Here is a 15,385-nt window from a genome sequence, read left to right as displayed (position 1 = left end):
ACCAATGTACTTTTTTCAACAAATGGTTACAGAAGGCAGACCCAAAGTGTTGTGCAGTTGCCATGGTTCCTCCCTGCCTTTTCAGATTGTTGGCCTCAACTTTATCCTGGGCAATCATGAGCAGTGGCATATCCTACTTGGTTTGTCTGGTGTGCCAGCCATCATCCAGTCTTTGCTGCTCCTATTCTGTCCAGAAAGCCCCAGATACCTTTACATTAAGTTGGACGAAGAAGTCAGAGCAAAGAAAAGTAAGTCTGTTTTTTTTTTCTTCCTAGTGTTTTGGAATTATTAGCCAATGAAAAGCAGTGTACATGAATGTTTACTGGTTAAGCTGGTATGAGGGTTTTCCAGATGAAGTCAATGACTACATGTAAGAAGAATGTGAAAGACCACTTCAATATGATTCATGCATGCCATTTCAAACCCTTAAACACTTGGAGCCCAAATAGGAAACCCCACGTGCAGGGTATTGGACTCAACCAGAGGCTTCTAAAAGCTTTTTACTTGCATTATGCTTCTATGATAATAAAGATCAGGGATTTGTTTGGTCATTATATAAAACCAATTTTTTTTAATTTAAAAGCAGGATTTAACTTAACAAAAAGGATTGCCAACACTTATGCTGTAAAGCAATAGAAAGGGCTATGTGGAACTATAATTTACTCTGTTTTGACCTGAGTTGTGCCAACCTGATCATTTTGGGGGACAGGCTTGAAAAGACTCAGAGGAGATGCTGATATTACCAAAGACATCGCTGAGATGAGAAAAGAAAAGGAAGAAGCATCAAGTGAACAAGTAGTCTCCATAATTCAACTCTTCACCAATTCCTGCTACAGACAGCCTATTCTAGTGGCACTGATGCTGCACTTGGCTCAGCAATTTTCTGGAATCAATGGGGTAAGTTTAAGAATACTCTCTAAATTAAAAGCAAAGTGAATTAAAATAGAGAAAGAAAGGGGTATGAATTTAAATAACAAAAAGGCATTTTAAAATGTTGACATCACATTTTACTATAATAAACAGATATTGAGTAAGCATTAATTTTCTTTGTTTTGCCTTATCCACTTCCTAAAATTGGCTTAGAGTTTTTTGAAATGTCAATAATCAGTGGTACTGTGTATCTATTAAGATGGAAGGCAAAAATCATAATTAACACAAAAGAGGGAAAAAGAGAGTAATTATTTTTTAAAACGCCCTAAATTACAAGGGGCTTCTGGAGTTGCGTAGCAAATTTAGGATTTCTGATAGCCTAGGCAAAATGAATTCATGGTTCCCTTTATCTATGTATTTTTATTGTTTTTTTAAAGATTTTATTTATTTAAAAGAGAGAGAGCATGAGTGGGGGCAGGGAGAGGGACAAGCAGGCTCCTTGTTGAGCAGACACCCCACGTGGGGTTCAATCCCAGGACTCTGGGATCATGACCTGAGCAGAAGGCAGATGCTTATCCACAGAGCCACCCAGGCATCCTCCTCCCACCAACCCCCCACCTCCAATATCTGTTTAACCCAATTATACCAGGGGCACCTAGGTGGCTTAGTTGATTGAGCATCATGGGACTGTTAATCTTGATCTTGGGACTGTGGGTTCAGACCCTACATTGGGCTCTGCACTGGATGTGAAGCCTACTTTAAATAAATAGATGATAGAAGATAGATAGATAGATAGATAGATAGATAGATAGATAGAACGAACCAAATAGCTAGGTGCACAAAAGTTTCCTGCCATGCAAGAAACTTTCACTCTATTTGAGGAGACAGCAAACAAAATAAATAGTAGCGTGAACTGGCATGAAACTGGTGACTGAGGATAGTAGACCAGACATGACTGGAAAACATACTGAATATTAAACTAGCTAGCTTTTACGTTTTGAACTGAAATCATTGTATTACACAGACTAAAATTGTTGTACTGGCAACAATTAGCTACTAAAAGAAGAAAAGTAAGCATTTGCTAAAAAAACTAGATTTAAAAAAATCACTTATCCCCTTATACTGCTGTTAAAAATGTGCTTTGGGCTTCCTCTATAATGAGCCAATCACAGATCCACAAGGGGGTGGCTTGTGGATGGGCAGAGCCTTGGGAGAGGTAAAGAAAGTAATTTACATCAGTTGAAGCAAAAGGAGACCTGAACCTCACTCAACACACTGAATACTACTCTTTTGTCATCTCTGTCCTCCTTTAAGGGGTCCTAGATGTTCATTTCAATCTAACATTTTACAGAACTTCAGCATTTGGAGACCAAATTAGTTCAGCCTGTATATCCAAAGGAACAATATTTAATCTTTCTGAACCTCCCTGCTTTAGCTATTGTCCCAGTGCCTGACTTACAGGCATCCAGGAAATGTTGAACTGAGGCTGTTGGGCAGCCTAAAAATGTGGGATAGTGTGCAATGTGCTGTAAGATACTCCTCAGTGAGCATAATCTGCACAGTCCTTCTCCATTAGCCCTATCTGTACAAGAAGAGGTGCCAGGAACAGGATTTGTTAAGTAGAGAAAGAATGAAAGATGACAGAATGACAGAAAGGCCTACAAAACATGTAAAAACATAATTATTAATAAACACTATTAGAGAGATTTTGAAGATTTCTCCACGTTCACTGAGATTAGTGAAAAATTTTGGATTGAAAACAATAGCAACCAGAATTCTTATGCACACTGGTAAGAGTGTCAATTGATACAACTTTTCTGGAAAATCATTTGCCAGTATCTATTAAAGCTGAGCATATGCATGCACTATAGTCTAGTAATTCTATTCCTAGATGTAAATGTGTACGTATTTCATCAAAAGGATTGTACTAAAATGTTCATAGCAGCACCATTCATATTCGCCCAAATGACAACTAGCTAAATATCCATCAGTAGTGGATTGGGTAATAAATAGTGGTATATTAATACTAAAAAAACTAATCAATGATAATGAACAGTGTACAAATACACACAACTATATAGATGGTTCTCACAAAGATAATGTTGAAGCCTGATACCAAATAATTCACTTTGTGTGGTTCCATTTATAGTAAGTACAAAAGTAGGTAAAATTTATCATGATATTAGAAGTTGAAGAGTTTCCTTGGAAAAATAGGGGGATGTTCTGGGGGCTTCTGGAGGATTGGAAATAAATTACTCTTGATCTGCGCACTGGTTACACAGGTGTATTCAGTTTGTGAAAATTAATCTGTATACTTACATTGGGTGTACTTTTTTGTATATACTTTAGAACTTAACAAAAAACTTAAAAATTAAAAAAGTATATGTCAGGATAATGCAGATTCAGAGCTTTCAGCTGAATTTAAGGAGAATTTTAAGCAATCAGAAGTTTTAAATACTAAAGATTGATAGTGGTTTCTCATTGGCTGTAAGGAGAGGAGAGATAAAACCTTTAGGGTGTCCTAGGGATCATGGCTCAGTAGAAACAACTAAAAATAAACAACCTAAAATATTTCTTCCTTTCAAGCTATCAGTGCTAGAATTCTTTATTAAGGCTAAATTGCTTACTTTACAGATCTTTTACTATTCAACCAGCATTTTCCAGACAGCTGGAATCAGCGAACCTGTTTATGCAACCATTGGAGTTGGTACCATCAACACGATTTTCACTGCTGTGTCTGTGAGTTAACACCCTAGATAAATATGCTGCTTGTTCCTCAGTTCAGAAGTGGGGGGAAGAGGGTACCTTGTGAGCTAGAAGCAACTAGTGATTTATTGTTTACATATATTGGGTGTATAATAAATCAGTAAGCAGAGCTGAACAGGTGGATCACTGGCTGTCTCCATTTGCTGGGATGCCATGTAGTCACACATTTGTAGATTAATAACTCACTTGGGGCAAAGAAGACTTCTTTGTGTAAATACCTGGATTCCTTCTCCTTTGCTCTGTACTTGAATCTGTTGGGATCAGGTGACAGTTGTCATTTCTATCAATATTGGGTCTTCTACCTAGGTTCCTCTCCTTCCATGGTTGAAATTCTTTTTTTATCCTGATGTCTTGGCAAAAATACTTTTTTAAAAAAAGGTCTTCTGTAACAGATATCTATGCCTATAACAGAGTTAAACAGACTCAGCAAATTCTTATGATATTAGGCTAATTGGCAGAGCTTCCAGATAGCTCACGAGGATATAACTTCTAGTGATACAAAACAAGTGTATGTGATATTATAAGAGATGGAATAGAAGTGATATAACTTGAAATGTTGTTAGTTTTGAAATGTTATTTTTTTTTCTGACAAGGGGGAAAGGTCATGTAGTCTTCTCAAGACTGAATACCTTATATAAGGAATAAGCATCTTGACAATAATATTTAACATAAACACTCTAAGAATTAAAGTAAACAAACAACAACAAAAAAAAACCCCTAAAACTTCCCAACTCATGTCATTCATTCTAAAATGAGGATAATTGGGTTTATTTTCATATTTGAATGCAGGATATTCAAAAAGCTTGTGCCTTTCAATGCTGGCCACCATGTTATATTCACTATACTCTAGTCACTTGTTTTTCTGCTCTGCACATGGACTTTTAACTATTACCTTAGGGTGGTCAATAAATTACAGGCTGGCTACCTAGATCAAAAAGTAGATTTGTCCAGACTACACTAAACAGTGCTGGACCTTGGAAAGAGGAGGGAGAACAGATAACAAGGGAGCACCAGCCATTCTGTAGACATGCCTTTAGAGATAATGCCTGTTCAAGCCAAAAGGCCACTTGAAATCGATGAAGGCCTGTTACTGGGATGTAATCCAAAGGCTACTCATATTCTTTTGTCTCCTGAGGTATATTTTTTACAAATCCTACGTCAACATATTTTCCTAATATAGAGATCATGCTTAAAACATTTTATATGTAACAGGATTTGCCATGTAAGGCATCAGGTTGTCAAAATCGGGTAATCCAAACTGTAAATGCCTTAAAAGGAAACTACTACCCCCCCTCCCCATCAACCCAGCTAGAGTTTTGAGTTTCTTGATTATTTTGAATATGACCTTTTAGAGTCTATCCCTTTATTCTGTGAAAGTTTTTAAGCAGATAAGTGACACTTTAAAAATCATCTCTAATCATCTAATTAACCCTCCAGGACTACATACAACATTTAAAATTTTTAATTATACTTATTTTTGAAAAGTTGTTTTAAGGTTCAAAACGTACAAAAAGTATAGTCCTTCAGTCACCCCATTTCTCTCCCCTAAATTGAATTCTGTGTATCCTTTCACATAAAGATATGCAAATGGAATATGCATTGATAAGATATTAATATTTCACCAACTTGGAAGGGACATAATCAATTTTTTCCTGAATATTTGGGAAAAGAAAGACTTTCTGATTTCCATGATGAATTATGTTTCCACATTCCATATTTTCTTCCACACTAGTGGGCCAGTAGAAGAGGGCCTGTAAACCTGAGAGAAAACAAAACAGGAAGAAATGTGGAAGGAACGGGGACACAGAAGGGTTGAGAGGAGAAGCAGTAGCTACTAAACTCTAAGGAGACATCCAGGATCTGCATGACACACATGGTCTTGAGCAAAGACAAGGGTTCTGGTCAGGCAGACATCTCCATCCTTAAGGAGTGAGTTTAGAATTTATTATCCTATTAATAATAATTGTTCAGAAACAGAAGAAACATAGTAAAAGCCCTCATTCCTGAAGAAATGTTTCTATCTTCTTGACAGCTTGACATGGTGTCATCAAGCCAATTTTGAAAGTCATATTTACAGAGTCTAATTAAATAGAGAAATGGTGTGAACTTGGACAAGACTTGTTTTTCCGACTACCTTCTCAACACTAAGTGTGGGCTCTTTGCTCATCATCCTGAAGTGATTTGAAACTCAAATGTGAAACACCTCTGAAGTGAAAGGGGCTTTCACTATAGGTGAACACAAATGTTTCTTAGATATCTTCAGAGCCATAGCTCAAGGGTACTGGATTGCTATTGATTTACTAATAGATCTATGAGCCAAGCCAATTTACTCATTGAAGTGAGAAATTATGACAGATAATATTTAGATGTGATTCACCAACCTTGGCAGTATTCTAAGGATCAAGCAGGAAGAGTCTATTTAACAAACATTGGTCTTGACTAATTGGTAAATGTTAACCATTAACACAAAGGTCCACAGACCCAAAGGTATCAATGATATATCTCCTGAGTTAGGATAAGAAAGCACTTAAAGTTTTTGCTTTAAAGTCTTTTCAAATGGATAATTCACTTCCAGCACCAAATATATTTAGGCACACCAGAAAAATGCAGATCTATTTGGTAAAGTGATCAAATTCTGTAAGTTGCCAGATGAGTGGTCATAATTTGACTTTACTAGCAGTGAGAAAGTTGGATGAGAATGGCTGACAACCCAACAGTTATACTATTACAGGTGTCTGCAGTTCATGAAACCTTGTACTTACAACAGGATAATTACCAAAAGATAAGTTAATGTCCTTTTTTTATGTAGAGCCATTTTAAATGTTCAACAAACCTACTGGAAGAGATCTGAGATATATATACAGCCTCTTAATATTGTACTCAGGTGATAACTGCAGAGTGATGGTAAGGTTGTGGCTCGTTCTCCAGAATGGCCTGTTCAAATCAATGTGATTAAATGAAGCAGGTATCTATGATTACCTCTGCTCACCGAGACCAAGTTCAGCCACCTGAGGCAAAAGTCACTTCCCCACTCAGTTCCACATCTGTAAAATGGGATTATAGAACTGCCTCCTTCCAGCTGTATGAATTAAAGTGACTCTTTGGCAGTAAAAACTATTTAAGTCAGTAACATTTTAAAACTTTCCTAGGTATTCCTTGTGGAGAAGGCAGGGCGACGCTCTCTGTTTCTCATAGGAATGAGTGGGATGTTTGTGTGTGCCATCTTCATGTCCTTGGGACTTGTACTACTGGTAAGTGTAGTTTTGCACTGAGATTTTTGGTTATATGATAGCACTTCTGTGCTCCAGGTTAAAGTGCTTCTTATGTCGAAATATTTGAGATTGACTTATGAAATAAAGCTAGAGGAACAGCATATAATACAAAGGAGAAATGTAAAGAGAAAGGGGATTTGCTTTTTGGGTTTAAAGACTTAAAATTCACAAGTAAATCACACTTGTTACCAACGGAGGCAGTGTTGCAAAATGGTCAGAGCATAGTTTCTGGGGTCAGCCTGTTTCAGGTTCTAAAACTGGCTCTGCCACTGGGCTACCTGTGTGACCTAGCACAAGCACCAGATTCTCTCCAACCAGCACCCTTGTCCACTACTTCATGGAGGGTAATGCATCCTGTCTAGCAATCTCGGTATGCTCAGAGTGACTGAGAGTCCTATAAAATCCTAATCCAGAGGATTTCCTATATCAAAGTTCAAAAGACTTAAGCATGACTCAGACTGCAATAAACATGTCTCAAACCAGGATAATTTATAATTATTTGCACATAAATACGTCTGGAAGAGGGCTATGTCACCTCGGAACTCAGTGAGAGCCTGCTTAGCTAAGGGAAGCAGCAGCCAATGATCCCAACTCCACTTTTGCTTTTGTTTTGTTTTTTCCCTCAGAATAAATTGGCTTGGATGAGTTATGTGAGCATGGTAGCCATCTTCCTCTTTGTCAGTTTCTTTGAGATTGGGCCTGGTCCCATCCCCTGGTTCATGGTGGCAGAGTTCTTCAGCCAAGGGCCACGGACTGCTGCTTTAGCAATAGCTGCATTCAGCAACTGGGCCTGCAATTTCATCATCGCTCTGTGTTTCCAGTACATTGCGGTAAGCAGCCTCATATTGTGCAAACTTGCTGAACAGAGATGGAGGAGAGCAGCCGCTAATTGGAATTCTATTTGTTCTCTATGCAGAAGTTCTGTGGCCCTTATGTGTTTTTCCTCTTTGCTGGAGTGATCCTGGCCTTCACTTTGTTTACATTTTTCAAAGTCCCAGAAACCAAAGGAAAATCCTTTGAGGAAATCGCAGCAGAGTTCCAAAAGAAGCGTGGCTTGGCCCAAAAGCCAAAAGCTGCTGTGGAAATGGAATTCCTTGGAGCTACAGAGACTGTGTAAAGATAACCTGTTTTTGTTTTTTGTTTTGTTTTGTTTGTTTGTTTTTACAAGAACAGAAACTGGAAGAAAGTTGTGTTTTTAATGGACGATTCTCTGAGAATTTTATATCTACGTCTTGAAAGTATTATTCTTTAGAGAGCTTTTATGGGCTCTTCTCAGAAATGTCATCAAATATTTCCAAAGAAAGTTTTGTTTTTTTTTTTAAGTTAGAGCATCTATTTTTGATAGTAAGACTCTGTAATTAAGTAAACTAAAAAGTTTCGCTCATTTTACTACACCAAAGGGCAACTACATTGTAATGTTCCTAGCTCTATCCTTTATAACAAGGTTCTCGTGAAGCGGAAGCAGTTTCAATGTATCATGTTATTGCTTCATTAAGCATGTGATTGGAAACCTGAAGCTGCAACTCATTTACATTTGAACTCATTACATTTGAATATGATTATGTTGGCATTTTCGTACCCACAGACCTCATATTAAAGATTTGGCTAGTGGCAATAAGGCTTATGTTAAAATTGGTAACTTTTCTATTTCTCCCACTCACCATTTTTCTTCTGTATTAGAATTTGTATTTTGTTTAAAATTTTATTTTTCTGTATTTTCATGTGGAATAGTTTATTGAGTGTATTATTAAGATATGTTCATAAAGAAAAACTTTTTTTGGTATGTTTACCAAATATTTTGGTACTCGGAAAAAAAAAACAATTAATTCCTTTGTTTGATGACCAAATGATTTTTATAAGATTAAAGACTGAAAAGATTTTACCAGTCATATAGCCTGGGTTGTCAGTTAATATTAATATCTATTATAAACCTATGTTAATTCCTGGCTATTCAATCCTTTGAGCTCTATTTTGGCTTGCTTTTAAATTGAGCACAGCATGGTTGTCTCAACTGCATTTTTGTAAAATACATTCAAACAGTGATTAAGTTGGGCATTTTTATATCTCCTCAAACCCTAAATAGGTTAGAGCAGTTCAAGGGAAATTTGAAATAAAGGATTGTTCTGTTTGTTAAAAAAATACTTTCTGAATTATGTTTCAAGACAAGTTGAAAGAGTGGGTTGCAGGATTCCTAAAGGTGGGGTCCTGAAACTTCATGAATGCTCAATTTCAGACTTGATCAAAATCGCTATTTACTTTCCTGGTTAGACAGTCATCCGCTTTGATGTTCCTTCTTTGTCACGGCAGTATATGGATGCTATCTAAGCCGTTCTAATCTTATTGCTAACATTTGCTGTATATTATCTATGTGCCAGGTGCTGTTCTAAGGGGTTTTACCTATGTAGGCAAACTGGAAACACACAGATGATTAAATAGACTTTTACTTACAGTCAATTTTACAACTATGGAAACAAAATTCTGATGGATACCAAAGGCTTAGAAGGGAGGTAAAGTATCTCCAGACTGTTTTCCCCACAAAGTGGACCATTGAGTCCATCCTTTTTATGTTTGTTTCACTGTACACAAAACAGAGTACTTTTTTTAAAAAGTACTTTTTGTAAGTGGAGGGGGGAAAAATGCTAAACACTTATTGTTTTTGTTTTTTCCCAGAATTGTTTACCTTTATATAATTTGGCAATCCAAACAACATAAAATTATTTCTTTTCACTTTGCATTTTATTCCCTTTGGACCAATTTGGAATACATTATTTTTACTTAGGATTTCAGGACACAGTTAAGATGAGCTTAAGTAGTTTACTTTTGTGCTAGCTTGTGAACTCTAGAAAAAAAAATGTGGAGACTCTGAATTGGGCAGGAGCAGGATAATGGCTCCTATGTGGCTCTTGTCCTCTTCTTTTTTTTTTTTAATTTATTTTTTATTGGTGTTCAATTTACTAACATACAGAATAACCCCCAGTGCCCGTCACTCATTCACTCCCACCCCCCGCCCTTCTCCCCTTCCACCACCCCTAGTTCGTTTCCCAGAGTTAGCAGTCTTTACGTTCTGTCTCCCTTTAGGATGCTGGTGGTCTTTGAGAAGCCTGAAGTTACAATGATAAAGAAGTTTAACATTTTCACAAGTGATGAATGTGATTTAATCAAATTGCCATTCCTGATCTCATTTACTATGAAAAAATAAAGTAGTAGAAGTTTAGGGACCCCTGGGTGGCTCCGTGGTTGAGCATTTGCCTTCAGCTCAGCACATGATCCTGCAGTCCCCTCATTGAGTCCTGCATTGGGCTCCCCACAGGGAGCCTTGCTTCTCCCTCTGCCTATGTCTCTGGGTCTCTCTCTAAGTCTCTCATGAATAAATAAATAAAATCTTAAAACTAGTAGAAGTTTAAATAAAGAACCCAAAACACCACTTTTAAGATCTAATCACTTACTTCCACTGATGCATAAACACCAGAAATTCATGCCTGGAGTTTTCTGCCTCAGAGAAATTGAACTACTTTACGTTGTTTCCCTTTCATATTTTTTTCTTTGCAGAAATACAAATGAGTTGAAAAGAAAACTTAAGGTGAAGTAAGAAGCTGTTAAAGCTTTATAGGAGGGCAAAGGAACAAGCTTAGAAACTAGCTTAACGTAATAGAAACTCCTAGATCTTCAATTGCATACATCATAATAAATAATAAAATTGGCATTGATTAATTAGATGTAATTATAGGGAAATCAGATCTGAGTTTGGCCATTTAATTTTCATAGTACTCTATCATTTTTGTGGAATTTGTTTCATATTTAATGTTCTAACAAATGTGATTTTTCTCTTAGCTTTATTTGAAGCATGATTATAATTCTTTGTCTGGCTACTCACCTGCTACACCTAGCTACTGCCCAGTCATGACACCAGTGAAAGGGTCTTCTCTAACTTTCTCCTCTATGCAAACAGCACTGTGATACACTGTGATAAACTAAGACTCCCCCTTCCACCTCAAAGAGCTCAAGGTCTAATAAGCAGTTCGGGAAGACCATGGTATGAATGTCCCCACTTGTGCCTTTTGCCATCCATGAAACTTGATTTGGAGACCTCTCTTGTAAAATGGGCAGAGTAATACTACCTACCTCAGAGAGTGGTGAGGATTAAATGTAAAGTGCTAAGCAGAGTTCCTGGTACAAAGGAGGTGCTCAATAAATGTTACCTAGAATTAGTGTTTACAAAGATACTTCTAAAATATAAGTTTGTAACCTATAAGATAGTTCCATTTTTTTTCTTTTTTAAAGTTTTTCCAAATTTCTTTTGAATAAACAAGAAATTATATAAATTCAAGATAATATTTTCCTACTTGAAGCAACAATTTCACAATGACAAAGGAATGGTAAAAATTAAGGGAGATATTAGGCTATCTAATTCCTAAATTCAAACTTGGTATTTCTAAGTTGGTTATGAGTTTTTATTGTATTTTTAAGGTTTGCTTTTGCCTAAGTTATGTTGTTTTTTTAAAAGGTTGCTATGTAATACTACTTCTTGGATAATACTAGGTACAGAGTAAAATGCTATATATTTAAATGCAATTCAACAAGATTATGATCACAGGACAAGACCAAACCTTCTTGATAATCCTCCAAAACTTAGTCAATTTTACAACTATGGAAATAAAATTCTGATGGATACCAAAGGCTTAGAAGGGAGGTGAAGTATCTCCAGACTGTTTTCCCCACAAAGTGGAGCACTGAGTTAATCCTTTTTATGTTACCTGTATATACGTGTAAACCAGTGTGCATGCATAAGCTACTTCTTGATAGCTTATTATAGTATATGCAGCAACTAAGGCAATGCTTGGCAATATCTTGTGCTTATGGTGTCCTAAGCAGATGTGCTGAGTAAAGTGTAATAGAATATATAATTTTTCATTACAATTCTATCAGTGACCTGAGGAGAAAAGGCGTGTTGTCAACGACACTGAGCCATCTGCTGGTGTTTTTACTGCTTTCTAATTTGGTGCACATTAGGAAGAATCATCATGAAAAGAGACTGGTTTTAGTTAGGGGTATATATACGCTATAGTTTTATGTCAATAAATACATTTCTGAATGCTTAAGTGTTGCTTTATTTTATATAAAAAATAACCCCATTTAAGAAAATAAATATTGTTTTACTATATATCCTCACTTTCTTCTTATAGTATTATACCTATTCTCATTTTAAAGATAATATGTGAGTTACTTTTCAAATTCAAATTTTATTTCCATCAGGCAATTGTTTTGATCATCAATGAATAGGAAAAACTAACCTGAAGTCTAGGTAAAAACAACTGACTCCCTTTGATAAAATAAAATATTTCATTCAGTAAATATTTAGTTGAGCTCCCACTATGAATAAGACACTTTGTTAAAATTTTGTGAAAGACACAAAATTTAGAAAATGTGGTCCATATCCTCAACCACTTACATTCTCATAAAAGGGATAAAAGTTGAAAACAAATAGTTACAGCACAAAGAACAAAATAGAAAAAAAAAAACTATAGTGGTTTTTAGTCAACATCTAAAATTTTTTTAAATAGCTGCAAAGAATGTGATTTTTAAATATAGTATGTATTGATATTTAAAATTTGCTATGCTCTATATACTTAATGGAATTTAAATACCTAGTAATTTGTTACTCAACACAACCATTAAAATACATATAAATACATATATATTAGTAATTGGAAATTTTACTGCACTCTTCTCTTTTCTCAGATTTCCTTTTCATTTCCCCCAAAGAATTTTATCCCAAATAACAAATTTATATGCTTTTAAACAACTTTTTGATGATTCTATTATGATTCTCTGTAACAAAAATACCTGTAATTTGAATTTTCATGTTTAAAAACATCCCACATCAAAAAGGTCAAAATGTTTAACATTTTTTTTCTGTATTGAGTTAGCTTTTATGATTATTAATAGTACACAAAAGACGAAAAAATCTGTATTGCAGGTTTTGATCATATTATTCATTTTTAAAGTCATTATTTTACATTTGATGTCAATGAGAAGCACAAGTTATTTATTTTTCAATCAAATAAATATTAATGGGTAGCTATTTCTTACTGCTAAAATTAAAGAGTGTTTAGCATAAATTCTATTATCATACTATGTTATTATAGATGTATTAAAAAATCTTGTTTTCATAAATAATAGTATAGGGATGGAATAGTCATTCCATAAACTATTTCCAAATCATAGCCAAAAAGCACATAAGAATTAATCATACATATATATTTTATTTGTTTTGTTTTTTAATAAAAATAAACTTTAATAACCTATCAGTTAACTACTCATTTGGACGCTTCTTGAATTTTGTTGAAATCAAAGAACTTATATTGTGGAAGGATTTGTTATCCAGTTGTTATAATCATTCCTCACTTGGTTTCTAAGCAGTATACCAAAAAGGTTTTATCAAGGCTTACTAAAAGACTATCAATTATATTGCTGATTCTTTCACATAAAGGTAACTTGGTTAATCTGATACACTGAGAAGGGGATGGAAGAATTGAAATACTAATCTTACACATTTTCACATATATAATAAAATTCTTCTATTTTATCACATGCCTTATTTAGATCAAATCATTAAAACTTGGATTTAGATTCTTAGTTTGTTCAATTCATGAAAAATATCTATCATAAATAACCTCATGGGAAAGTTCAGTCCTCACTAACTAATTTTCCAAATCAGACTTACTTTCTATCCAACTTAATTTTTCACTTCCAATAAGTACCTTAATACTTATTTTTTTATTTTTATTTATTTATGATAGTCACAGAGAGAGAGAGAGAGAGAGAGAGAGAGAGAGAGAGAGGCAGAGACACAGGCAGAGGGAGACGCAGGCTCCATGCACTGGAAGCCCGAGGTGGGATTCGATCCTGGGTCTCCAGGATCGCGCCCTGGGCCAAAGGCAGGCGCCAAACCACTGCGCCACCCAGGGATCCCCTTAATACTTATTTCTGTGATAGCTATCTCATGTCTGAATTCCAGTAATTCCACATCGATACTTGCCATAAGTCTGCCTCCTGCATTTCTAATAGATGCTTTACTTTCTTTACTTTTATGTATGGTCTTTCCCTCAGGAGCAATACATGTTGAAAATAAGTGGGTAAGGTCTGCTAAACAGAAGTGGTCATTATCCCGTTCTACAAAGCCTGAATTCAAAATATTCTAACTTGGGCCAAAATATACTGTTTCTTATGCCACCTTAATTAAGGTAGGCTTCACAGGTAACATTATTTCCAAGTATTCCTTTGTTTGGTATGTCTAAAAGTTTAACATTCTGAGGCAACACACCATGGTAAGAGGCAGGATCCATCGAGAAGGACGATTATGGAAAAAGTGGAAAAAAGAATGGTCTAATGTACATTAGGTACATATTGGATATGAAAGTGCATGTTTTTGACCATAATAAGAGATAATACGTCCAAATTTGAAAACAGTTATTACAAGTTATTCACAAACTAAAAGCTGGGTTGGGGCAGGGTACAGAATAAAACATAGAGAATCAGAAGATACAGCATCATCCAAACAATAGGAGTTCAAAAGGGAGGAAAAAAACAAAACAGAGGGAAAAAAATTCTTAAAAACACATTATATTGGAATTTGGCTGAGCTGAGCTGAAGAACAAGATGAGACTGAAAGTTTATCGTGTGTCAAACACAATAAACAAAGCCCCAAATTTCACAATGAAATTTCAGAACACCAGAGGTTAAGAAAGGAAAGACAGGTCACATACAAAGGAACAAGAGTCATAGAAGCAAGTAATATGTAAACAGCAACTGTGGAAGCTAAAACATTGTGGAGCAATGACTATAAAATTCTGAAGGACAATGATTTTCAACCTAGAATTCTATCCCCAGACATACTATCAATTGAGTATGAAAGTAACATAAAGATATTTCCAGACATGCATGACTCAAAATTTTACTTCTTTTCTTATGAAACAAATACATGGTTTATTCTACCAAAACAAAGAAAACCACATAAAGACATGGAATTCAGCAAAAGGGAAAAAAGAAAGATAAATCTGAAGATGCAAGTCATGGGTGGATAGTTAGCATTAGGGCCAAGAAAGCAACTGATTCAAACTGAACCAAGGAAAAGAATGTTCCAGGGGAAAATAGAACTGAAAGATACTCTAATGTGTTTGGCCCTATGAAGAATAACTTGTGACATTTAGGGAAAAAAAATAGTGACGAACACATAAAAAATAAACAAATGAAGATTGGGGCAATTACGAATTTTTGGAGAGAGAGTAAGGTAGGGAGCGGTATAAAAAGGAAACATTGTAGTACTACTTGGCTTGGCAGTGAATATTTACATAAGTGTGGAAAACACTAGATATTGTATAATTTTTGTTTCCAAATGAAATTTATAAAGTACTACATTATGAGGTCTATGGAAAGAAACGGTGAGAAAGTGTGAGAAAAAGAGCTCAATTATTACC

General features: G+C 35.4%; 1 protein-coding gene across 3 annotated transcripts in view; it reads left to right on the top strand.

Annotated features, from left to right (window-relative positions):
* The window catches only part of SLC2A2 (solute carrier family 2 member 2), a 31,865-nt gene extending 19,858 nt beyond the window's left edge, over positions 1 to 12,007 (top strand). For all 3 annotated transcript variants that reach the window (XM_072808068.1, XM_072808069.1, XM_072808071.1), the window contains 6 exons: positions 86 to 248; positions 710 to 897; positions 3,505 to 3,609; positions 6,786 to 6,887; positions 7,535 to 7,738; positions 7,825 to 12,007. In XM_072808068.1, coding sequence (XP_072664169.1) covers positions 86 to 248; positions 710 to 897; positions 3,505 to 3,609; positions 6,786 to 6,887; positions 7,535 to 7,738; positions 7,825 to 8,025 — 963 coding nt within the window. In that variant the 3' untranslated portion in view covers positions 8,026 to 12,007. The remainder of the gene's footprint in view (positions 1 to 85; positions 249 to 709; positions 898 to 3,504; positions 3,610 to 6,785; positions 6,888 to 7,534; positions 7,739 to 7,824) is intronic.
* The last annotated feature ends 3,378 nt before the right edge of the window (positions 12,008 to 15,385 follow it).

Source organism: Canis lupus, chromosome 31 (genome assembly GCF_048164855.1).
Source record: "Canis lupus baileyi chromosome 31, mCanLup2.hap1, whole genome shotgun sequence".
Classification (NCBI taxonomy): domain Eukaryota; kingdom Metazoa; phylum Chordata; class Mammalia; order Carnivora; family Canidae; genus Canis; species Canis lupus.
The sequence above is the reverse complement of the archived record's forward strand: the minus strand, read 5'-3'. Positions and strand labels throughout refer to the sequence as shown.